Source organism: Stegodyphus dumicola, chromosome 10 (genome assembly GCF_044657685.1).
Source record: "Stegodyphus dumicola isolate Sdum_Otavi_A_Nest chromosome 10, ASM4465768v1".
Classification (NCBI taxonomy): domain Eukaryota; kingdom Metazoa; phylum Arthropoda; class Arachnida; order Araneae; family Eresidae; genus Stegodyphus; species Stegodyphus dumicola.
In genome coordinates this window covers 177,070,099-177,094,854 of record NC_140777.1, presented here as the reverse complement: position 1 = coordinate 177,094,854, position 24,756 = coordinate 177,070,099, and the positions used below count along the sequence as shown (strand labels likewise).

Below are 24,756 nucleotides of genomic sequence, written 5' to 3'. Positions count from 1 at the left end.
CCCCCTATTAAGCCATTTCTTTTGTGTCTTCTGCAACCGCTGTTTCAGACCTTCGGACTCCCATGAGTGTTACACACGAACATGCGTGTCTATTATAACTGTTGAATGTTTATTTTGTTTGTATTATATCAACCTATGTTCATACCAAATTTTCTTAAAATTTGTCCAGTAGTTCTGGAGATCGTAGATCAAATATGAAAATTCTCTTAATTTATTTCACCAGTGTATTTTGTGATATAACAATTTCAAAACGTTGTATAAAAATCCTTGAAGCTTCTCTTTCTACTTTATTATTATTTTGAAATAATGTATGGCGTTATCATAAAAAAACTCTTTGTTTATTTCAAATTCACTGGGATGCCACTTATTAGCTGAGATCTAGACCCTTTCCCACATTTTCAGAAAATCCTTGATGGTTGCGATGAACATGAACCATTTCTGTTCTCCACCTGCTAATGATAAGAAACTTTCTGATGATAAGAGACTTCTTCAGATTCAAATTCTATACTTCCTCGTGTTCTGGTTCAAGACAAGCTTTCCATTGGTGATTTCTTACTGGTTCTTTCATTGGTGATATAAAAAAATATGTTTATTTGTACGCTTATCTGTATATTACTTTTTTTGAGTTTGCTATGTGGTACTTATGAGGAAATATTGGGCAAAATTTTGCCAAATAATATCTGTTTAAAGACAGCATTTACAGAATTAGATTAAGTGTAGCATTTAGTAACAGAAAATTTGGCATTGCTGGTTTCTGTTTTAATTTTACGTCAACGGTTTCATATTTTTAAGATTGTAAATTTTTAACTGATCAAGAAGTATGATGGTGTTTTGTTACATCGCTGTTAGGAGAAATTCTTCTTTAAAATTAATCACTAGAATGGTGTTTACAAGTTATATTGATGATAAGTTAACTATTGAACTGCTAGACCTTTTCTTCATAACATTTAGTACACAGTTAACGGTCGCTATAATGACTACATAGTGACAAAAAGGAAAAAGACATCGCAATGAAAATGAGATTAAAAGACTTTCATGAATTGAGGACCTTTTGTATCGACAATTGTTATGAAAGTTTGCTATAATGATCCGTCATTATAACTAGCATCGAATGCATTTATAGAAAAAAATATCAGAATAAAAAATTAGAATAAAGGATTATCAGCATAGAATAAAAGAGAATCAGCAGCCTCGTTGGATACGGGGGCTGATTAACGGTCCATTGTTCTATCGTTGGGCTGGAGTTCGAATCCCGTATGTTTGGGAATATATAGTGGAGCCTCGGATTACGAACGCCTCACATTTTGAACAATTTAATTCACGAAAAAATTATCTGAGCAAAAAACGATTCGGACGCGAATGTTGTTTCTAATTACGAACAATTACGTATGCAACAAATTATTTAACAAAAGTGTTTTAAGGTAATTAAAGTAATGGAGTAATTGTAGAATCAACAATCAGAGATTTCCTGAAACATCATTTTAGTATTCCTAATATTTTTCTTAACTATCCTTAACACCACCATAAATTCGATGTGTTAAAATATAAGGTATTTCTCCCGCCTTCCTAGCGTGCCTTCGTGGTGTAGCGGTTCTGCACACTGGGCCGGTATTCCAGAGTTCCGTGGTTCGATTCCCGGCAAAGGCGTTTGCTAATTTTTTATCTCTCTGGCTTAGAAAAAATGTTAATGTCTCTATAGTAGCGCTCGAACTAAAAGGATGTTGGATGAGGATTCTCCACACCCAGGATTTGGAAATTGGGTCCCCTAAAAACCCCAGTCGTTCTTTAAAAGGGGGTGTATATGAGGTATTTCTCCCCCTTCTTAGCGTGCCTTCGTGGTGTAGTGGTTCTGCACGCTGGGCCGGTATTCCAGAGGTCCGTGGTTCGATTCCCGGCGAAGCCCATTGCTTATTTTTCAATCTCTCTAGCTTCCAAAAAAAAAAAAAAAAAATCCTAATGTCTCTACAAGAAATGAAGGCTAAACTGTATTTTGCAGATAGACCTTTTGACATTTAAGACTTATTTTGTTATTTAGATTTTGCCTCTCCAGGCAAAACCTTGACTTGGAAGTTAACAATGTAGACTTAAGAGGAACTTCAGCAGCTTCCGAAACGGCAACAAAAGGCGATTATGAAAGAAATGTCCCTAGAGAATGAATAAGGAAGAAAAGATGTTCCCAGTTCTTGGACCGCGAATTATTTACAAAAAAGAACAAGATGCAAAGGTAATGATATCTCCTCTTGAAGTAGCAGCAAGCTACAACATATATATTTAGGAAAACAATGCATTTCTCCCTTCAGCAACATTTTAAAACGTTGATAATAACAAATCACGTGAGGCAATTTTTCTCCCAATGGAGGCCAAGTGAGTCTGAAGCAGAAACGAGTGACACCAAGAGACAAAAAAAAAAGATGAAAGAATATACCCTAGAAAAACCTCTTATCTTGATATATGCTAAAACTAATGAAATAAAATATTTATACATGCATCCAACAAGATTCTCTAAAAAATGAATAAAAAAATGTACCTTTGGACAACAAAAAATAAATAGATACCAAAGCATCATCAAAATACCAACTGGTATATCAAAATAAAATAATTAAAATTGTGTATAAAGAAATAGAGAATGCATGAACGAAGGAGGACGGCAACATAGAGGGGCCACCCAATAGAAGGAAGATCAGAACGCTGCACACTGTATAGTGGATTCCTTGCTGGGCTGGTATGCAAAGTGATGGTTTTTGCGCAAGAACTGTAGTGCGACGGAGCAAAACCTATAAATCCATACGCGAATTTCTGGGGCTCCGTCCAATTTTCTGCGTGCTGGTTTTATTGAAAGGGATCCCTTACCTAGATAGTAACATCTATTCTCATCCTCTTCCTCATCATTTTCTACTTATGCTATTCACACCCTTTCGTACAAGTACAGCGAAATTAAATTTAATTTTCATCTGTTTTATCTGATTAATATTGCATTTATTATTTTGCCTGATTTTAATGATTTCCGTTGGTTTTCTGTTATGAACGTGTACACAATGTACTGTTGTTAAGTTTAAATTGTAGAGACATTAGGTTATTTGGAAACGGGAGACTTAAAAATGAGCGACGCCTTCGCCGGGAATCGATCCACGGATCTCTAGAATACGCGCTCAGAATGCAGACCATTACAACACGAAGGCACGTTAAGAAGGCGGAAGAAATACCTTACCTTACATACTCCCCCTTTTAAAGGGCAACTGAGGATTTAGGGAACCCAATTGCCAAATCCTGGGTGTGGAGAATCATCATCCATCACCCTTTTACTTCGGATGCCGCTGTAGGTATTATTTCAGAAGCAGGAGAAGTGAAAAATGAGCAACGCCTTCGCCGGGAATCGAACCACGGACCTCTGGAATACGCGCCCGCCGAGCGTGCAGACCACCACACCGCGAAAACAGGAAAAATACCTTATAAAATATGTAACTATCTGCGGTTGCCATTTTGCCTGAATTCTTATGGAACATTACTTTCGGTTGACGAACTTTTCGGATGATGAATGATCTTCGAAAACGAATAAAATTCTTAAATCGAAATTTCGCTGTGTAATGCTTTTGTGGCTTGGGGTAGTTAAAAACGGCCAAGCTGTAAGTACCCTCAAGCGATCGATGGAAGGGGAAGAGCGATACGAAACCTTGGTGTCCAACCTCAGTGTTCTCGATCAAAACGGTGATGAGGTTGTGTAATGTGTAAGTAACTCACGGCCTTGGCCTCTTCGCTACAATGATTCTCTTTATATAGGTGGATAATCAGAAACAGCATTAACAACAGAAAGTGCTAGGTTATTAGCTTACCAAGAGCCTGCCGTCCGCACCATTCCCCTGAAAAATAAAAATGTTCCTTAGAAAAATTTCTCTCGCATTGTTTTCATCATTATTAAAAATATATGTAAAAGATTTGAGTTAAATGAAAACAAAACATGTTGAAAAGCGAGTTAATAATATGACTGTGCTTTAAAAATTAATAGAAACTTATTGCCGTGGATGAAATCTTTTCTATTGCATGTTTCGTACAAAACTAGATACAGTCTACACCCACTTACTTAGGCTTTCATCGCACTGGGCATCGCAAGGTTCTTCGCAACTTTTCGTCTCAGCGTTAAAATGTAATCCTCCAGGACATGGCAACTCATACGGAAGACCGTTGACACACTGTATGTAACTTTTACAGTTCCTGTAGTTTTTGTACAGTCCAGCTTTCATGCATATGAAGTCTGGAGTGATAAGCCTAACTGAGATAAAAAAATTATTCAGTTACTTTCTTTAAGATTCTGATGATCAACAATATTCTTTAAGTTTCTGTAAAGGCAGAAATTCTCAGGAAGAAGTAAACCCTATCTCCACTTTATTTAATGATTAACACTAGTCTTAAATCATCAGATCTCCAGTTGAACTAAATTTATCCTCCTTTGCACTCACGGCAAATCAAGATTTCGTTCTGTACATACGATTATTAGTCTAAAGGTGCTTTGTCCCTGAAGGACTATTGTTTTCGTTTTGCGATTTTGCGTTGAATCATTATAAATGTCAGTTTCACTTTTCAAACTATTGCCACCAAATGTTAAAGTCCTGCATTATATTTGAAGAAATTAAATAATGAAGAATCTGCACGAATGTATGTATGTTTCTCGCACTGTGAAAGAACAACGGTACCTAGAGACATAGAATTTTGAATAACGTACTCCTCCACTCGAATATGCTCATCTGGAAACCCAAATTTAGAATTCGGAATTTGTTTTATTATCTATTTATATTCTGTAATACTTTAACGAATTTTAATTAACAAAATGGAAAATGGACATTTTTATCTCCAGCACGCGAGACTGTGTATCGGAAATTCTAATGATGTGCTGTTTGTAAATTATTTTCTGATATTACTGTTGAATTGAATTTTATGTTTTAAATGCGAAGAATATGATATTTCATAAATAAAGGTAATACACAAAACATTAAAAAAAACGCCCCCTTGGGCGTAATATAAAATTTAAAAGCTTATAGTTTTTTTTTTTTTTTTAGTGATTACTTTTGTCACTTTTATTACTGATGACTTACAAACCATTCTATGTTTGATAAATCTTATTTTATCGCGCACAAGTCATTCTAATTGCGAAATCTAAGGAGTATCATTTTAATTCTTTGCGTGCAGCTTGTTTTTATGCTCGCTATTTTGCTTCAGTAACAATCAGAATAATAATTCTATCACTTCGAAATTTTAGAAGTTTTAGCTATGCGGAAATGAATGACTAGTTACCTGGTATTTTTTATTTCTTAAATTAAACTCAAATTTTAAGATTAATATTAACTGGTAAACATCATTTTGATAAAAATAAAGAAAACTAAAATTAAAAATGACTTAAAATAAGATTTATATGTCTTATTTGTAAATGATATTGTTCTGCTTTTAGTAGATGGCGCTCTCGTTGGGCGCAGAGAAAAGCGTAAAAGAAATTAACTTGATGTTTAGAACTCTCTTGGTACTTGAACTTTGTAGAATTCGGATACTTGAAGCTTGAAGTAACGAAGGCCGTGAAATACTTGCTATGATTTTCATGGCCGTTGCTAGATACGGAAATTATATCAATATGTCGTGTTTCGTAATAAAATGTTGTTTTGTGCTGTTCAGATAATTGTCTTTTTTTTTGGATTATAATCTATGTTGATAATTATTTCCATCACCCGAGTGTTGAATGAAGTTTTGAAAATGATACCAATGCTCTCGCATTTGAAACACGGAATTTCTTGAGTCATGACATCATCATAGGTATAAAGGCATTTTTAAATGCTCTTTAAATCTATTTGAAGCAAAGGTTGAGTACATTAAAATTAATACTTACTAGGAGTTGGCCATCCACATTGTTCCCCTGAAATTCAGAAAGAATTGTAATTTGAAAAGCAATAATACACCACACATACCGCTAAATAAGAAACTTGAAACACATACTGCTAAATAAGAACACATACCGCTAAATAAGCACATACCGCTAAAAACACATACCGCTAAATAAGAACATTTTCTTGATTTTTTGTACTGTAAGCTATAAAGTTTCAAAGCTCATTGTTTCTACTTTCATGCTAAGTATTTTGCTTTTAAACTGAAAGGGTTAGAAATTTTATATTATATTTAAAAGAACTTATATTGTTGATGAGATTATTTTTAAATTCTGGTTTATAGAAATCTTAAACCTAAAGACCTTTAAAAAATGTTTGCTAATAAATGGAAGAATTCAATACTCTCGTATGTCATCCTAAAACTTTAAAAATAAAACATTTTAGAGTTTTAGAATGGAAACATAATCTGATCTTACTGAGAAAAATTCAAACTAAGTATACAGATTCATGTATTGTGAAAATAGATGTAGATGATGGAGAAAAATAATATTTTCTTAAAAAACATCATGGAAAATTTTCTATCAAAGCAATTACGATAAATTGAATTACTTATTCAACTATAGAGGTATGATTAATGAAGAATATTCGTATGAATTTGAACAAGAATCTTAAAAAAGTTTAACTTTTCTAACTCTGAGTCGTCTTTATATTCATTTGATGTTTATCTCTTATTTTAAACACTTAAACCTTTTCGTTTCTAAAAAACATACATTTTTATATCCTGTTTAAATACTTATATTTGAAATTTTTATAATATTTTTTTAGAGTTTTTGATACCTAAAGCGTATATTTTTATGCTATTTTTATTCCAGAAATTTAAAATTTTATGTATTTTTTCATATCTAAGAAACATACATTTTTATGTTCTTTTTATTCCCAAAACTTCAGATATTTTCGTTTTTTTCTGTAATATTTTTCGAGTTTGAAAAAAATATTTTAAAAACATATATATTTTGATAAAAAAAAACTTGACATCAGACAGAGTCGTTCAGGTTTTTGGAAAAGTGAGCCAGAAAGGTCATTTCGACTCTATCTATCTTTCCTAAAAAAAACTAGGGTATTTTTCCTCCCACTCATTATAGAAACAGAGTGTTTTATTTCAGGATGATCCTGAGCCATGTGAAATGCCCGAAAGTGATTTCGCGATGAGAGAATTATAATACTTTTTCCCTCCCCCAGTTCAACATCGGTCTCCTCGTAGTCCCTGCTGGTAACCAGGTCGGCTATGCTGGCCTGGGCAAATGATGTTGGACAACCATCCGTGCGGTCCGATTGGATGGAATTTCCGGAACAGACTATGTGTGGGAGGACACCTGGGGACCTTCCAGACAACTGGCTGGACTTGTGTCTGGACAGCTTCGGCCTGCAGGTTAAATAGCTTCGGCCTGCAGGGTAAGTAGCTTCGGCCTGCAGGTCTTCATAGGACTAGAGTCATCGTATATTCAGTTGGGCTTAGCAGGGACCGTACTAGTACTGTCTTGTCCGGGACCTTGGTGGTAGAGAGGTTACATGGTTGACCTTCATGGGTTGATTTATAAGGGCTGTCCGGGTCCCCCGGTCAACGGTCGGCGATGGATGATGTCTGACATGTAAAGTCCCCGTGGGTTGATCGGGAGTGGCGCGCTTCCGGATAGCCTCCAGAGGTTTGGACACTAAATCTATTTATGGTGGCTGTGGCTCAGAAGTAGCTGCTGGGTGATGGAATCTTTCCTTTGGCGTTCTGTCCCTATCTACTATAACGATCTGCCATGATATTAACAGCATAACATCATAAAAGAGATAGTTTTCCCCCTCACAGATAAAGAAGTTAGGGAAGAAGTTAGCTGTATTGTTTAATCACGATCCACTCATTTTCTTGATTTTTTGTACTATTGTGCTGTATCCATTTTCCTCATATATTCCGATGCATGTCGAATTTCTCATATTTACTATTCAGACTAAGGTCCCAATCATATTATGTTTAAGCTACGCGGGACTTGACGTCGAAAGGGACAATTCTAAGAACCCGCACAATTCCAGGAAACCCACGTAGCTAGGTTACCATTCTCACTTACTACAAAGATTTGAACGCCAAACAGTAATCGATTATCGCTCAAATCGGAATCACGTGATTTTTCAGAAGCAGAACTTTCGTCTGATTGGTTGTCTCTACACGGGACCCGAGACGTTTTCGGTGAGGTTTAAAAATCCCGCATAGCCGCAACATTTCTTCCGTAGCTAGGCGGGACTTCGCTTCAGGCGGTGCACTTTTTTCTAGGAATCCTCCCGTTTAAACCAGTAAGCGTCGTCCGGAACTGAACATTTCTAGATGGTGTGCTTTGTTGCTGCTGTTAATTCATATCACATTCATGGGCACAATATTTTCAGTGGTGATACGGTAACAGGTAATCTCAGTTTCATATACGTGGCTTTATTACACCATGAAAGTGAGTAATCCCATCTCTACACATCATGTGTTGTACTTCAGTTGCTGCACCATCCTTTCTTCGGATCACTCAGATTCTTTCCTCCTCAAACTTGACAAGTTAATTCCATAATTTATACATGTGAGTACATATTCTCAATATTCCGATCACTTTTTAAAATTCGCTTACATAATTCTTGGCGGTATGTGACGGAAAACTGTTGTTGTTTCTAATCCCCGACGTGGTCATACATGTTAGACCAATTCCACGAGTCCAAATACAAGATGATTAAAACCAGAAGCAACTGGATTTATGATAAAGGGGGAAGTGTTATAGCTTACGTGAGCCATAAGACCTGAAACACCTGAGGTAGAAGTCTGACGTTTCTTCAAAGATTCACCTGCTTTCTTTAGCTGTGCATAAAGAAATGGCCTTCATGCTTAGGGTGACCCTACCAGGAGCTAAGCCCCGGACGTACTTCAACCATTCCATTCGTTACGATGAGGCAGCAAAGCAGGACTTGAGGGGAAGATGTGACGAAACTAAAAACAACAGTACACCTATACAGCAGTAACACACACACACTCTCAACGTACAGATGGTCTCTTCGAATACAAAAGTTTCACTAAGATCACATTTAGTTTCTCTGTTATTAGCATTTAGAAAGTTTGAGCATTATATAAGGCGGTACAAATGATATGTATGACCATTACAAATAGTATATGTGAGAAATACAAATGGTATATATGAGCATTGCCTGCTAAACGTTCAGACATACGCACTCCTCGGACTTCCAGGTGCTTAATGAGAGCTATTTTTTTCTCAGCAACAGAATGGACAGCAGACCTTTGGAAGAAAGGTGCAGCGGAACCCTCCCCAGTGTGGTTTCCGGTCATAAGGGACTAATTATTCTCTTTCCAGGTTTTTAAAAAAACAAGGAAAGAACTTTGGGTAAAAGGCTTTTGATGCTGTAAATGAGTGAAAGCAGACGCAAATTAGCGTCCTCGTCGCGTTAGCGGCCTTTGCTTAAATTATGGCTGTAATGATTCAATTATTTTAATATTTAATCAATAATTTCTTATTACGTTTTTAAAATAAATATTTTAAAAGACAACCTGTCTTTTTTTGCACCCAGTTCTGACGTTCTGGGTGTTCCAGTTCTCGGTGTTCTGACGTTACACTGCATACAAACAAATAGTTTTTTTTTCCAATAGACTTGGCTGTATGGAACGTTTAACTGCTGTTATGGATTCTTTATATGGACAATCCGAAATTATGGATTACACCCTTCTAATGATTTTTTTTCTTTCAGATAAGAATAAATCGTATAACAGATTATGAAAAAAAATAATTTCAAAAATAAATTTATAAATAAATTTTAGTTAGAAGTATCTCAGCTTACAAATAGTACTATCACAATGGGCATCGCAGGGATCTTCACATATCTTCTTTTCAGAGTTAAAATGTAGACCTTCGGGGCAGGATTCTTCATGGGCTACACCGCTGGAACATACAATATAGCGTCCGCAGTCTTGGTGGTTTTCGTATATTCCGTCCTCATAGCATCGTAATTCAACAGGTACAAGCGTAGCTACAAGAAAGTAATGTAATTTCACATTGTTTTACTGAAATGAAAATTACTTTCGCATAATATCACTTTTTAATTTACTTTTACATACTTGGAACGTATAAAGAAGTGTAAATATGAGATAAGCTCGAAAATTCCATGTTTGTTTGACTTTTATTTGCTTATTTCATTACATTTGCGTCTTCATTTTATTACGTTTTATTCATTAATTCTTATTTTTTAATTTAAGTATTATTCTGTATGAATACTATATTTATTTTTTTAATTAATTATAATTAATTTTCTATCTGCGCGTCGGGGATGGCCGGGGAATCATTTCACATTTCTGAGCTTCTGTAAGATTTAAAGTCGGATTTTATAAAGCTGAAGAGAAAATTTTAAATTAGAGGTGGGATTCTGTTCAGAAATGCGATATAATGAAACGCGTTCCTCATGAATTGTTACTTGGTTGTATGGAAAGCTGCCAGTTCTCCTTGATAAGTCGGGATCTTTCTACGCATTCTCTTGCATACATATATATATATATATATATATATATATATATATATATGCATTGTGTACCGTAAATGTTGCGACAAACTTCTAGGGGAGATGGCACATCATAAGGATTAAGAATTACATAGGAACCTATACTCCGAAATATCAGAGGTAAGTGTTAGCGGAGGTAGAAGATGGGAAAAGAAGCAAAAGTGATTAATTTGAAAAATTTATTGGACATGAATACACATGGTGTACGACAGCTTGAATGTTACAACAGATGCTGGAAGTTTTCACCATCAGACGCCAAACATGCCTGACACCGACGGACCATTTTAATGCCGCGAATTACTTGATCTTCCTGGAGCAGGTTCTTCCCGATTTAGTTGGCGGATGTTCCACCAAATGTGAGGCGCAACATGTGATTCCAACATGATGGAGCCCCTGCTCAATTTGGACTGGATGTTCGTAGCCATTTGAACAAATCAGTCCCGCTTCGATGGATTAGGCGTGGTGGACTAGCTCCCTGGCTCCCACGCTCACCGGATTTATCAAGCCTTGATTTCGTTTTTCGGGAAGCCTTTAAAATGTGTCGTGTATCACGGTCCTGTTGTGTCTGAAATGGATCTCGTGGCAAGACTCCCCTGCGAAGCTGCTACAATCAAAGGAACTTCCGCTATGTTTGAACATATCCGGCAATCATAGTCCGTCGGTGTCAGGCATATTTGGCGTCTGATGATGCAAACTTCGAGCATCTGTTGTAACATTCAAGCTGTCGTACACCATTTGTATTCATGTCTAATAAATGTTTCAAATTAATCACTCTTGCTTCTTTTCCCATCTTCTACCTATGCTACCACTTATCCCTGACGGGTTCCTATGCAATTCTTAGTCCTTATGATGAGCCCTACCTCGCCTAGAAGTTTGGCGCAACATTTACAGTACACCCTGTATATATATATATATATATATATATTTAAGGGCATCCCATAAATAATGCGATCTTTTCAATTTAGCGAAGCTCGAAGAGGGAAGGGATAAACTACCTGCATTAATTTGTAGAAAAGCAGGTAGTAATTTTACAATGTTTTTATTTTTAGAGCGAGTTTTGAAGACAGTAATTCGATTTTAAGTTATTTCTTCAAAGCTAAAACGGAAGTGATAAAAGAGCATATTGGTCAATTTTTAGTACAATTAAATAATTATTAATAGGAATATTAATACAGTATAGGCACTGCTCAATAAACATAAACGAATAATAGCTGTGGTGCCAGAAATAGCAAGCCGGAAACTACAAGCCTAGAAGACGTGAATCTTCATGGAAGACCTGCGAAGATCTGCGGAGCTCGACAAGGATGTCTTGCACACTGCGGTGGGGACAAACTATTTGTAACTATTAAGAGCTAGCTGAGGATGAAGGAGAGCATCTTTTAGTTTTGAAAAAAACTGTTGGAAAAATAAAAGAAGTATAAAAAACCCGCACTATTTAGGGAATAACGCATACATTTGTTAGCACTATGGACTATTACTAAAAAGTATAGTTTTCAAATTTTAGTATGGAAAGATTTCAATATTTTAAAATTGCTAGTTCCATTAATTAAAAGCATAGTTTTCTATTTCTAGTATGGAAGGATCTCAATATTTTACAATTGATAGTTCCATTACTCAAAAGTATCGTTTTCTAGTTTTAGTATGGAAAGATTTTAAGATTTTAAAATTTATTTCTTGGTATAGTGTAATTTTGATCCAGGAGAAATGGCTTCTACTTACCATGGTTAGAAGTGAAATTCGACTCTACCCATCCACATTCTTCACCTGAAACGCAAGGAAAGAGGTTGAAAATTTCCTTTTTTTTTAAAGATTATATATTAAACTTAATAACAAAACTTGTATTAAGTATCCATTTCAGAAATAAGAAGCTGAAATATTAAAATTCATTAATTATGAAAACAGACTTACATGTCACTAAAATGCTCTCTACTTTTAAATTAGGCAATTTTTTTTTTTTTTTCGTTTATCACTCGTTTCCGTTTATTCTCTTGATTCCGTCTACCTTTTCCAGAATATAAGACTCAAAGAATAGCATTTAGGTCACAAACGAAATAACATCAAAAAAAAAAAAAGAATTTAACAGGTAATAAAGTATTTATCCCGCCTTCTTAGCATGCCTTCGTGATGTGGTGGACTGCACGCTGGGCGCGTATTCCAGTGGTCCGCGGTTTGATTCCGGCGAAGGTGTTGCTTTTTTTTTCATTTCTCCAGCTTTCGGGTCCCCTAAAAACCTCAGTCGCCCTTTAAAAGGGGGGGGTATATATATATCTCCCGCCTTGTTGGCATGCCTTCGTGGTGTGGTGGTCTGCACGCTGGGAGCGTATTCCGGAGGTCCGCGATTCGATTCCCGGCGAAAGTGTTGCTTATTTTTCATCTCTCCTGCTTCCAGTTAACCTAATGTCTCCACAAGGTAAGCCTGTCGAACAGCTTTGCGCTGATTCCTGTTATAAGTAATATTCACTTATATAGGAGTCAAATAACTTCGTGACGATTTGTGTAAGCTAACGGCAGTGCTCGAAGATGTGCGTAGGTATGGGTCTTGAGTAAGCTGAATTCACTTTTGTTGTGGAAAAGACTAAATTTGAGAAGTGAGAATTGACAGAAGGCGAAACCTCTGACTTGTTAATCTTCCAGAACATGAAAATTTAATTTTAATATTGTTACGTTTTTCTCTACACGTACGTTATGGTACGAGTTCGTGGATTTGGGGTAAATAACGACGACACTTGATTGGCCAGCATTATTCAAGACTGATCCAATAACACGTTTACAGTCGTCAAAGAACTACTATAAACACGCTGGAACAATCAGCGACACAGTCTTCAGGCTATCAGGCTATAACGGTTGAACACAGCTTCACGGCAAAGCACCAGAGTACAGCTCCTGATTCGGCTCGGTCGTTCTCGGAACTGTACGTACTCTTGAGTCTCTCAACGCTACAACTCGATGCACTCGACGATGCACTAGAGTACCAGTCCTGCCTCGGTTCGATCGTTCTCGGAGCTCAACACACTCTTAAATCAAACTCGACGATGCACTAAGACACTATCTCGATACACTCGACGACCAACTCGGCACTAGACTACGAGTCACTCGCTCGCTGACTCTTAACTGACTCGACTAGGGACTCACTGACTGAATATCAACTCGATCGACTCGATATTGACTGATTCTCAGCGTACCAGCAGGATATATCTAGCTTTTGGCTTGTGCTCGACAACATTCTGGGCTAAACCAGTCAGAATTCGTTCCAGAAGGTTCTCCATCCGCCTACGGCATATCGCCAATTTTGTCGCCTAATGGGTGATTTATCGCCAAATATGGCAACCCAGTCTTCCCTTGTCATTTCTGGCAACACTAGACCTGCCTTGCGGGGAAGCTATCATACCGCGCCTGGACATTTTATGACAATATTTTACTTAACTTTTATTTTGGCTCTGCATCTTACAGATGATTTAGGATTTTAGCTTATGTAGCGTTTTGCTTCATACCAAGAATATAGATACTGAAAAAACATTTTATTAGTCCAAAGGCGCTTTGTCCCTGAAGGACTGTTGTTTTCGTTTTGCGATTTTGCTTTGAAACACTCACTATAAATGTCCGTTTTACTTTTCGAACTGTTGCCACCGAATGTTAAGAGTACTGCATTATATTTGAAGAAATTAAATAATGAAAAATATGCATATATGTATATTTCTCGCATTGGGATAAAACAACGGTACATAGAACCATAGAATTTTGAATGACGTCATCCTACTGCGAATGGGCATGTGACCAAAATTGAAATTTGGAATTTGTTTTATGATCAGTTTCGTATTTTGTATTTCGTATTTTGCGAATATGGGCATGTGACCAAATTTGAAATTTGGAATTTGTTTTATGATCGATTTCGTATTTTATAAAACTTTAACGAATTTTTGAGTAACAAACTCAACGATTTAAAAGCGAGCAATGGCAACAATCTACGGGAAAAGGGAATTTTGATCTCCAGCGCGCGGAACTGTGTATTGGACATTCTGAAAATAGGCTCATTTTAAAATTATTTTGCGGCATTGCTATTGAACTGAAATTTATGGTTTAAGTGTGAAGAACGTGATATTTAATAAATAAAGGTAACACACAAAATGTTAAAAAAACGTCCCTTTGGACGTAATTTAAAATCTGAAACCTTTCGGATTTTTTTTTTTCATTTAAAACCGTGAGATATATATATATAAATTCATTTAATTCTGCTTAAGATGTATATATATATCTATATATATATATATATATATAATGTTGTATGAACTTAAATCCACAAAACATCTTTCAAAATATAACTTACCAGTATGGATGCACACTTTTAAAATAATTCTACTTTAATTAAACTTAGGAGATAATATAATCAATTAATCAATACGGTTTAGGAAATAAATTATTATATATATATATATATATATATATACATCTTGAGGATTGGATACCAGTTGCAATGGACGGCGAGAGATGTAACGAAGGCGAGTCTAGCAGGAAGTCCTGACCGTATGTACATATAAATGACACTTATAGACATTTATAGACAGACGTGGCTGAAGACAAGACATGATTTATTGCTTGACACTTAATTCTTGCGATACATATTCTCATTCACACATCATATTGTTGATGCTATGCTGTTGTTAAGAATCTCACTTCGCTGACAATGATGAGCACAAGCTCACGACATTCATTGTGGCAAGGAGTCAAACGCGCCTGTCGTTGTCACCTTATAGGTGACAGGCTGATTTTAACTCAGTTCCGCCCCAAATTTGGAGAGAAAGCACCCCAGGGGGACGGCTCCGAGGATCCCCTATCACCCACCTCTCTAGAAAACATTCGCCTCGCCTCATATTTAGAGTGTTTCCATGCCGCACAGGCCTATACACTTACATCCATACCTCTCAGGGGATTCGTACCCGGGCCCTTAGATAGGACAGTCATAGTCACTATCCCATTTGGGCGGCTTCATACATCATAGGCATATTACAACTTTTGGAAGCTTACATTTTCAGGCAGTCGACGATAGACAGTGATTAACCGCAGCGCATTAGCAGAGAAGGCCAAGCGGGGAAGTAAGTACACATTTAGCAGCAGACAGAGATATAGCGTCGGTTCTTTTTTTGAAATTTTGGTCTGTGATTGGATAAAATGTATCAGCATTCTGCGCGTAACATAAGATGGTATGATGCAGTTTAATTTTGAGATGACGTACTTCAGATTCATATATTTTAAAAGGTTGGTAATTTTAAGACAGGAAACGGAAGTAGCCAAATTAAAATAAGGAATAAAAATGACGATTGCCAAATTAAATTTAGTAGAATGCTTTCGTTTATTATATCTTTCATATCCCCCCTTTAGATATAAAAATATTTGGCTATAGAAAAGCCTTTATAGAAAACCAAAATGCATTAGACAATTAGCAAATGAAGATAAAGTCTGTGCAGTATATGAAATATTGTTTTTTCAATAAGAAAGAAAATAATTTTCTTCAAGGACATAGCCGTTAGTTCTCATTATGTACAGTCATTTTGTTGATTAACTCTCTCATCTCTTAAACATACAAAATGACACATAAAAATGTAATCTAGATCTATTATAAAAACAGAACATTACATAACATATAACTTAAAGGTATAATCTAATTCTGAAAGTTTACGAGTTCGTTTTCTCTCTAGATAGAAGTGATTGAATTTCTTCGAATTGTCTCTCCAAATCATAAAAACTCTCCTAAATTTTTCATGAAAAAATTGTAAAAGTTCACAATTATTGAAATCCTTAATTGAATATAATAATGCAATTTGTACAGTCCTTCTGTTGAATGACTCTTGTAAATCTATTGTAATTAATATAAAGCCAAAGCGTTTTCTTTATATATCCATAAAGTTCTGTTAAAATAGTTATCTACTACTTACTATGAAACAATCTACATTATACAAACAGAAGAAATCCAACGTAGGAAAGAATAATAACAGATGAACATTTGATCCTAAAAGTACAAAATAAAAATAAAAAGAAGATTCAGTTCAAGTCTGTAACATTAGAGCAACAAAATCTCTGAAATTAAAAAATATTAATTCGACATGGAATAGCAACTGACCGTTCTTAAGTCTAGTACGTGCTAAGTAATGAAATATAGCTTGTCTACAAAGAGATTTTAGACTAATTAATAATAGTAAAATAACTAGAAAGAAAATTTATAATAATTAGAAGAAACGTGTGATATAGCATTAAATATGGTGTAGTAAAAATGAATAATTCATCAAAGAAACTTCGAATTACCTACATTATAAAACCGAAATGGAACTTCAAATCTTACCCGCCAAATATATATATAAAGCTATATTATTTAAATATTTATTATTAAACCAAAGGTTCAATTTACCCAGAAGACTATTAATTTCGTTTCGGCATTTTGAGTTTGTTCGCTATAAATGTCGGTTCCCTTTTCAAATTGTTGCCACCTAATATTAGAGACCTGCATTATATTTAAAGAAATTGAATAATGAAGAATCTGCATAAATATATGAATGTTTCTCACACTGTAATAAAAGAACGGTTCCTAGAGCCATCCAATTTTGAATAACGTACGTTTCCATCCGAATATGTGCATCTGGAAGCCGAAATTTGGAATCTGGAATTTGTTTTATTATCTATTTCATATTTTCAAAAACTTTAACGAATTTTTCATTAACAAACTCGACGATTTCAAAGCGAGCAACGGCTACACTGTATGGAAAAAAAAAAACATTTTTATCGCCAGAGCGCGAGACTGTTTATCAGAAATTCTAAAGATATGCTCAATTTAAAATTACTTTGCGATACTTCTTTTGATCTAAATTTAATTATTTAAGTGAGAAAAACATGATATTTAATAAATAAAGGCAACCCACAAAACGTGAGAACAATGGCCTCCTTGGGCGTAATGTAAAATCTGTAAGCTTTCAGATTTTTTTCTTGTAATTTTTTTTTTTATTTAACTATATATATTTACCAATAAAAATAATTTTATAAATCTTGAAATAATCCCTAGATTATTGCCTTTCATTAAAATTGTAAAATCGGAGATCATTAGATTCTAACTAAAACTGACAAGCTTAAAAATTTATTTTATAATTAATTGTTTATAAAATAATTCGTTATCGTTACTTCAAAACTTCATCTCTGTTAGTCATCTTGCTGTAAAAGTTTACTATTAATGAGCATTTTTCATTTTCCTGCAACTTTAAAATGCCCCGTATATCCATCACTATACGAAAGTTTGCAGAATTTTGAATGAATAATTCATCAAAATTAGTCTCTTTTGTGTACATCAAAATTAGTCTGTTTTGTGTTATCATAAAGTCTGTTTTGTGTACAACACGGATTTGGCAGATGCTTTCAAGCCAGTAAAACACGTTAGTCTACAATGGAATGAAGTCTGAAGGAAAGTTAATAAGTCTCATGACATACAAGCACATCTGATGATGTGCTTGTATTTTCTCTGAAAAGCTGCAGATCTTTGATAGCCTTGATATAAGTTAGGACTTTCCGCGGCCTCATTGATAAAATTAAAGAAATTCAAATCTGGACTTCTTTATTCATTCAGAGAGTCATTCGACTCTTCGGCAATCTATCCAGTACCCAAGAATGTGGAGTTTAATTTCTGTCATGCTGCACGTTTAAGACAAAAATACGGTTTTGTCTTCTTTAATCGTTTACAGTTTTAAGGATAGTTTTAAAACTTCAACAGTTTCAAAATCCCAATAAATATTTTCAAAGACGATAAATCTAATATCATATAATATGAATTCTTAATAATTTATAATCTTATTAAGCATTAAAAAATGTAAAACTTACCAATGCTTTCGTCACAGTGAGCGTCACAAGGCATTTCGCAGCGCTCGGTATCTTCGTTGAAATGCAAACCGAAAGGGCAACTTTGTTCGAAAGCCAAGCCATCGGAGCATTGGATGTAATTGTCGCAGCCATAGGAGTTTTTGTACAGTCCATCCTTAATGCATTCGAAATCGTCAGGAACATTCCTAACTGAATCAATCTTTTTTAATTTATAAATTTAAAATAATAATAATGCATATACATACACACATACGTATATATATTTATATATATGCTTATTGTAAGCTAATTTGAATAAATGGGAAGAACGATGTACTCATACCATTTGCAGTAAGCAGGAAATATAGGTAGATATAGCTAATAAAAAAATCTGATGTGTACACCACATGACTTCCTTGTACGAAATATTAAATTATACGCATTTTTTCTTGCATTTCGTTTAAACTTATTCAATTTAATCCAATCTACTTCGCCGACAGCGAATAAACCACAATAGAATAAATTCATTCTTTAAAATTCACTCTATTTGTTTACCCTAGCGACACTCTGGCGCTAGGTTCACTTAACAGCATTATATTTCGTTCATAATATAATTCAGAAAGCACAAAATTTATAACATTTAAAGAATTATCTAATCGTTGCTACATGTTCCATTCAAATACTATAATAAAGCTAGAACGATGTATAAAAGAAATTAAGCAAACAAAACAAAAAGAAACAGTTTTTCACAGACGATTGAGTATTTCTCATTCAATTAATTCAGTTCTCACTTCGCGACAAGGCAAAAATACATAAAAACTCAAAATATCTGTATTAAAAATTATTAATTATTAAAAATTAAGTAAATCTTAAACACTTATTTAATCGAAAAATTTCCAGAAAGGATTAAGCATGATTTAATTCGCAATAATAAATGAAGGCGTTATCTTTGTTGTTCCGAAGCTACGTTTCTCTAGATTGGCAACAAATTCACTACTCTACTGTTTCAGAGGTAAACAAGCAATGGCCGCCATCAAAAGAATTATTAGGCTTAGCGGCACTTGAACAACTTTTAAATTGTTGATAATTCTAAAAATATTGCATACAGATTTACTAAAGGAATAAAAACCTTAACCGGAAGATAAGAACAACATAATTCAATCATTTTTAAAGCAAAAAATGTACAATTTACAAACATATAAGAGTAAAGAAAGTGAGATCACTGAGCCGGGTAACAGAGTGGATATATTAATAAATATATTTATATACGTTTGGCGCGACCGATTGCAACAAAATACGAGGTGCACATCTACATGTTATAGAAGTCCTATATATAAACTTTCAACGTTCTGAGGCTACTCGTTTTTGAGTTATGCGAGATACATACATACGTACGTGCGTATGTACGCACAGACGCCACTAAACATTCTCTTTAGAATTCATTTTAAATCAGTTTTAAAATTTTTTTGGGGGGGGGGACAGTCTTTTATTCTGTTCATACGTACAGATACATACAGATGTCAGTTCATACGTACAGATGTCAAACAAAAACATCGTTAAATTGCATTCGATAGCGGTCAAAATGGATATTTTCGTTGAAAAATGCTTAAATGGAATTTTACGTGATTACAATACTTCCTTTACTTCGTACAAGGAAGCAATAACTTTTTTAAAACTATTGTCGTAACAGTCATAAAGGTATATAACAAGAATAAACGTGTACGATATTTATTAAGTTCAGGTGAGTCTTCCTAAAAAAGGCATAACACATAAAAGGGAAAAAATGGTATCATTTCTCACCTTAAGTATCCACTAAGCAAATATGCTCCTGACGACAAGTGATAAAACTGATGAGTGCCCCCGAGTTAAAGTCTTGAGGCCGAAACGTAAGCTGAATTGCAATTTTCATACTTTTTTTTTTTTTTTTTTTTTTTGTCTGTGACAAGAAATTCTTTGAAAGTCATTTATTACCGGTTGTCATTTGCTTTGCAAAGGACAGTTGATAGTTTACGAGAGACGGAAAAACCATTGGCATTGTCTCGCGCCCCCTCATGTATAACATTAGAAGATACATCAAATAACACTGTGAGATATTGTAGTTCCTCTTAACTGTTCAGTAATTTTTTTTTTTAAATTATGTAACGAAACATATAACAGCTCCGAGTTTGCAAGCTTGTAAGACAGAACTCTTTTAACTATTATGCAAAGATACGATCTTAGTAATAAATCGGGCAACTTCTCGCACAGACATTAAGAACTAGAGCACAGGAAAAGAGTTTAACTTTTCCCTTTTATTTGATTAAAAATCTTTAACAAATAGTGCACGTACTTCGTGCTCGCAATAACACCGATTGCTTCAACTAGAAACTTCAGAATAATTTAACAATAAATGGCAAGGAGTAGTGCTGGATTACTTAAAACCAACAGACTGACTCAGCAATCTACACCGGCGATAGGTTTTAATAAACGGCCACAAGGTGTGTCAGTAGCTAAGATTAACAGCAGAAAGAACAAAATAGCAAGTTGCCTCTGTACTTTAGCGAAATCACGTTCAACTTTTTTTTTTCGCCCGTTTAAATACGCTTCTTCACTTAACTTACTTTGCATCTTAGCGAGGAAATGCAAGAAGAAATGAGGAGTTCAGAAAATATAACAAAAATTTAAATAATTGATTATTCAAACGAAGGAAAGCCCTGTAAACTTGTCAATAATCTGAGTGATCCTTACTGCCAGATGATGCTGTTTTACCATAAATTTGCAGAAGGCTTGTTTATTGTTACTGGAATGACATAAGGACAAAAACCAGTTGCTTCAGAATTCTATAACAAAATTCAAATTCTATGTAAATTCAAATCTAGCTCTGAGCAAAGAATCAGAGCCCGCCAGTGGTTAGCTGAACCGGTATTTGCTCCAAGAGAGTTCTCTGTAAGCATCCTTCTTTTTGTCCAGAGAGTCTGGTTGTGTTTCGCTTAAACTGCTAAACAAACTATATCACAAATTTAAAATCAAATGCCCAACTTCGAATTTTCTCAATTACTGGTTTATATTTCTTCATACCAGTCTCTGAAAATATAAATCATGCGTTGATTTTTTTCCCATTTCTGTATCAAAATCTTTAATTCTGGTTTAGATCTTACTTTTTATCAGCTATTTTATTCATCAATTTATTGATGATAGCCATCGAAGTATGCTTGCGTCATTCTTAGTAATTTCTATCTATGATTCCTTTTCCTCGTTTAATTCTTGTTTATATCGTAATTTGCATGCTTTCTAACAAGAAAGCTTTACTTTTATTCATAGTTACAATATTAAATCTGTTAAAAATTTCTACTTTCTTTTTATTATGAATTTCTGATGCGGTATTCTCATTTATAGTATGACTAAAAAAGGGATTTTTGAAAAATTTTACTCACCAGAATATTTCCATCCACATTCTTCCGCTGAAACATTTAACAAATTTATAATTTTCTATTCTTTAAAATATATGTTTTTTGATAAATGAACAAAGTAGCAATAAGAATCTAAATATTCGATTTTCATATTTCTACTTCAAACTTAACTAATTATTCAGCTAAATTTCAATCTAGTGGTAGAACTAACGCATTATTCTAAACTAACACAGGAAGTATTTTTTACTCTTGCGGATAATTCTAAACTTTTGTAGATTTAAAAAAAGATGATATGAAATTTGGAAAAAAAAATCTTGAATGTTTTGAACTTACCGTAGATTTGATCACAGTGAGCGTCGCAAGGTGCTTCGCAACTATGGGTCTTTATGCTGAAATGTAAACCTTTCGAACATGATCTTTCATAAGGAATGCCTTTAGAACATTGGATATAATGCTCACAACTCTCAGAATTTCGGTACAGTCCATCTTTGATGCATTTGAAGTCAGCAGTTATGTTATTTTCTGTAAGTGAATAATGCTTATTAGATCACTATATCGATGCAAATCCATATCATATACTATAAAGGCTAAAAGACGTGCAAAGAAACCGCTGATTTCTTTATCTCGTATTGGCGAGATTCATGATATTACTTTTTTTAAAAAAAAATTATATTTTTCTCAGTTCCCTTTGCTCACTGAAGATTTCTCTTATTTTTAAATTAATCTGAAATTCCTTTGCCTCATCTGAAATCATTCTGGGAAACCTAAAGCCTAAAATTTGATATAATCATTACTTAAAAGGACGTTTTCTATTATTCCGTTAATAATGGCATAGTAACTCTAACCATAACGCATGGAAAAAAAAAAAAAAAAAAAAGAAGTGAATTATTACTATGGCTTATTCTTTCTTAAGCAGAAATGTGAGTTTCACATTTTATTGCATTATTTAAAAAAGTGTCAAATTTATTTAAAAAATCTGATGTGTACACCACATGACTTCATTGTATGGAATATTAAATTATACGCACTTTGTCTTGCATTTCATTTAAACTTATTGGATTTCATTTAAACTCATTAAATCTACTTCGTCGATAGCGCATAAGATCAAATATAATAAATGTACTCTTTTAAAATTCACTATATCTGTTTACCATAGCGACACTCTGGCGCTAGGTTCATTTAACAGCGTTATATTTCGTTCATATTATAACTCAGAATGCACAAAATTTATATTATTTCAAGAATTATCTAATCATTGCCACATGTTCTATTCAAATACTATAATAAATCTAGAACGATGTATAAAAGAAATTAAGCAAACAAAACAAAAACGAAACAGTTTTTCACAGACGATTCAGTATTTCTCATTCAATTAATTCAGTTCTCACATCGCGACAAGGCAAAAGTACACAAAAACTTAAAATATGTATATTAAAAATTACGAAGTAAATCTTAAACACTTATTTCCTCGAAAACATTCCAAAAAGGATTAAGCATGCTTTAATTCGCAATAATAAAAGAAGACGTTATCTTTGTTGCTGCGAAGCTTAGTCTCTCTAGATTGGTGGTGTGATGTGTATTTAATTATGGCAAAGCACACGAGGGCTATCTGCCTAAGGGGAGGGATGCCTTCGTGGAGGACTTTCTAAGGGAAACTGGCTCGTATATACGTTACACATGGGGAAAACCAGGAAAACGCCCACTCTCTAGATTAGCAACAAATCTACTATTCTGCTGTTTCAAATGTAAACAAACATATCCGCCATTTTATTTAAAAATTAGGCTTAACCGCACTTAAACAGCTTTTAAACTGTTGATAATTATACAAATATTGCTTGCAGATTTCCTAAAGGCATAAAAACTTTAACCGAAAGAAAAGAGCAACATAATTCAATCATTTTTAAAGCAAAAAATGCACAATTTACAAACATATAAGAGTAAAGAAACTGAGATCACTGAACCGGGTAACACAGTGGATATATATATAAATATAGTTGTATACGTTTGGTGCGGCCGATTGCAACCAAAATACGAGGTGCACATCTACATGTTATAGCAGTCCTACATGCAAAATTTCAACGTTCTGAGGCCACTCGTTTTTGAGTTATGCGAGATACATACATACGTATGTACAGACACCACGAAAAAATTCTCTTCAGAATTCATTTTAAAGCTGTTTTATAATTTTTTTGGAGGAAAAGAGTCTTTTATTCTGTCTTTACGTACAGATGTCACGCAAAACATCGTTAAATTGCATTCGTTAGCGGTCAAAATGGATATTTTCGTTGAAATATGCTGGCTGAAACTTTTCGCGATTACAATACTTCCTTTTCACTTCGTACAAGGAAGTAAAAAGAGGGTTATTTAAGAAAGTCAGATTATCAGAACTATTTATGGTACCTAATATCTAATACAAATTTTTAAGAGTATTTATCTATTTAAATTACGCTATCCAAATACAGTAGAATTCCAATTATCCGAATCAACTGGCATCATACCCCATTCGGATAATAAAAAATTCGGATAATTTGATTTTTTTTCCAAGGAAAGGGTCTACATGCACTTTAGTTAATTACTGTATGTTCAAAATGGGAGAAAACTATTTTCAAAGAAAAAGAAATTTTTAATTAATTAAAATGAAAAGACAGCACTTTTACGTACATGTTTTATAGCGTACAACACGTACGTAATACTTACAAATGCTGAAAGTCATTGCTTGCTGAACATCTCGGTCAAAGTTAAGCTGTTTGACGGACACAATGCCTGCAATTAAATTTCTTAGCCAGCCGTTACGTGCTTTAAAGTATGAACAACCAAGCGTCTGAGCTAAGATCTTAGCTTTTTCACAGACTCGGAGCCGAAATTAGGTTTCCCGTAGAACGCTGCTGTAAAAACCTCATGAAAACGACCTCATGAAACCTCATGAAAACCTCATGAAAAATAAATTTTTGTTTGTTGCTGCATTCATTGATTTTCTTAAAGAACTTCCATCTTCGTTTTCAAGCATTGACACGAAGTTTAAAAAGTTGTACTGTATATTTCCTCTGTAGAATAAACTACAAAGTCCTTAATGCATTGCTAGGAATATT

The 24,756-nt window shown here is 34.4% G+C and overlaps 1 protein-coding gene and 1 long non-coding RNA gene across 3 annotated transcripts in view; one reads left to right on the top strand and one right to left on the bottom strand.

Annotated features, from left to right (window-relative positions):
• The window catches only part of LOC146995211 (uncharacterized), a 361,401-nt gene that overhangs the window by 300,379 nt on the left and 36,266 nt on the right, over positions 1-24,756 (top strand). The window lies entirely within an intron of this gene.
• Positions 1-24,756, bottom strand: part of LOC118197613 (putative chitinase 10) — a 95,926-nt gene that overhangs the window by 67,610 nt on the left and 3,560 nt on the right. The window contains exons 2-9 of one of the 2 annotated variants that reach the window (XM_085825919.1): positions 22,001-22,189; positions 21,692-21,718; positions 18,300-18,488; positions 12,165-12,209; positions 9,732-9,920; positions 5,870-5,896; positions 4,079-4,267; positions 3,831-3,857 (exon numbers count right to left, since the gene is read on the bottom strand). In XM_085825919.1, the coding sequence (XP_085682045.1) occupies positions 3,831-3,857; positions 4,079-4,267; positions 5,870-5,896; positions 9,732-9,920; positions 12,165-12,209; positions 18,300-18,488; positions 21,692-21,718; positions 22,001-22,189 (882 nt within the window). The remainder of the gene's footprint in view (positions 1-3,830; positions 3,858-4,078; positions 4,268-5,869; positions 5,897-9,731; positions 9,921-12,164; positions 12,210-18,299; positions 18,489-21,691; positions 21,719-22,000; positions 22,190-24,756) is intronic. The other variant, XM_085825920.1, reaches the window with a different exon arrangement.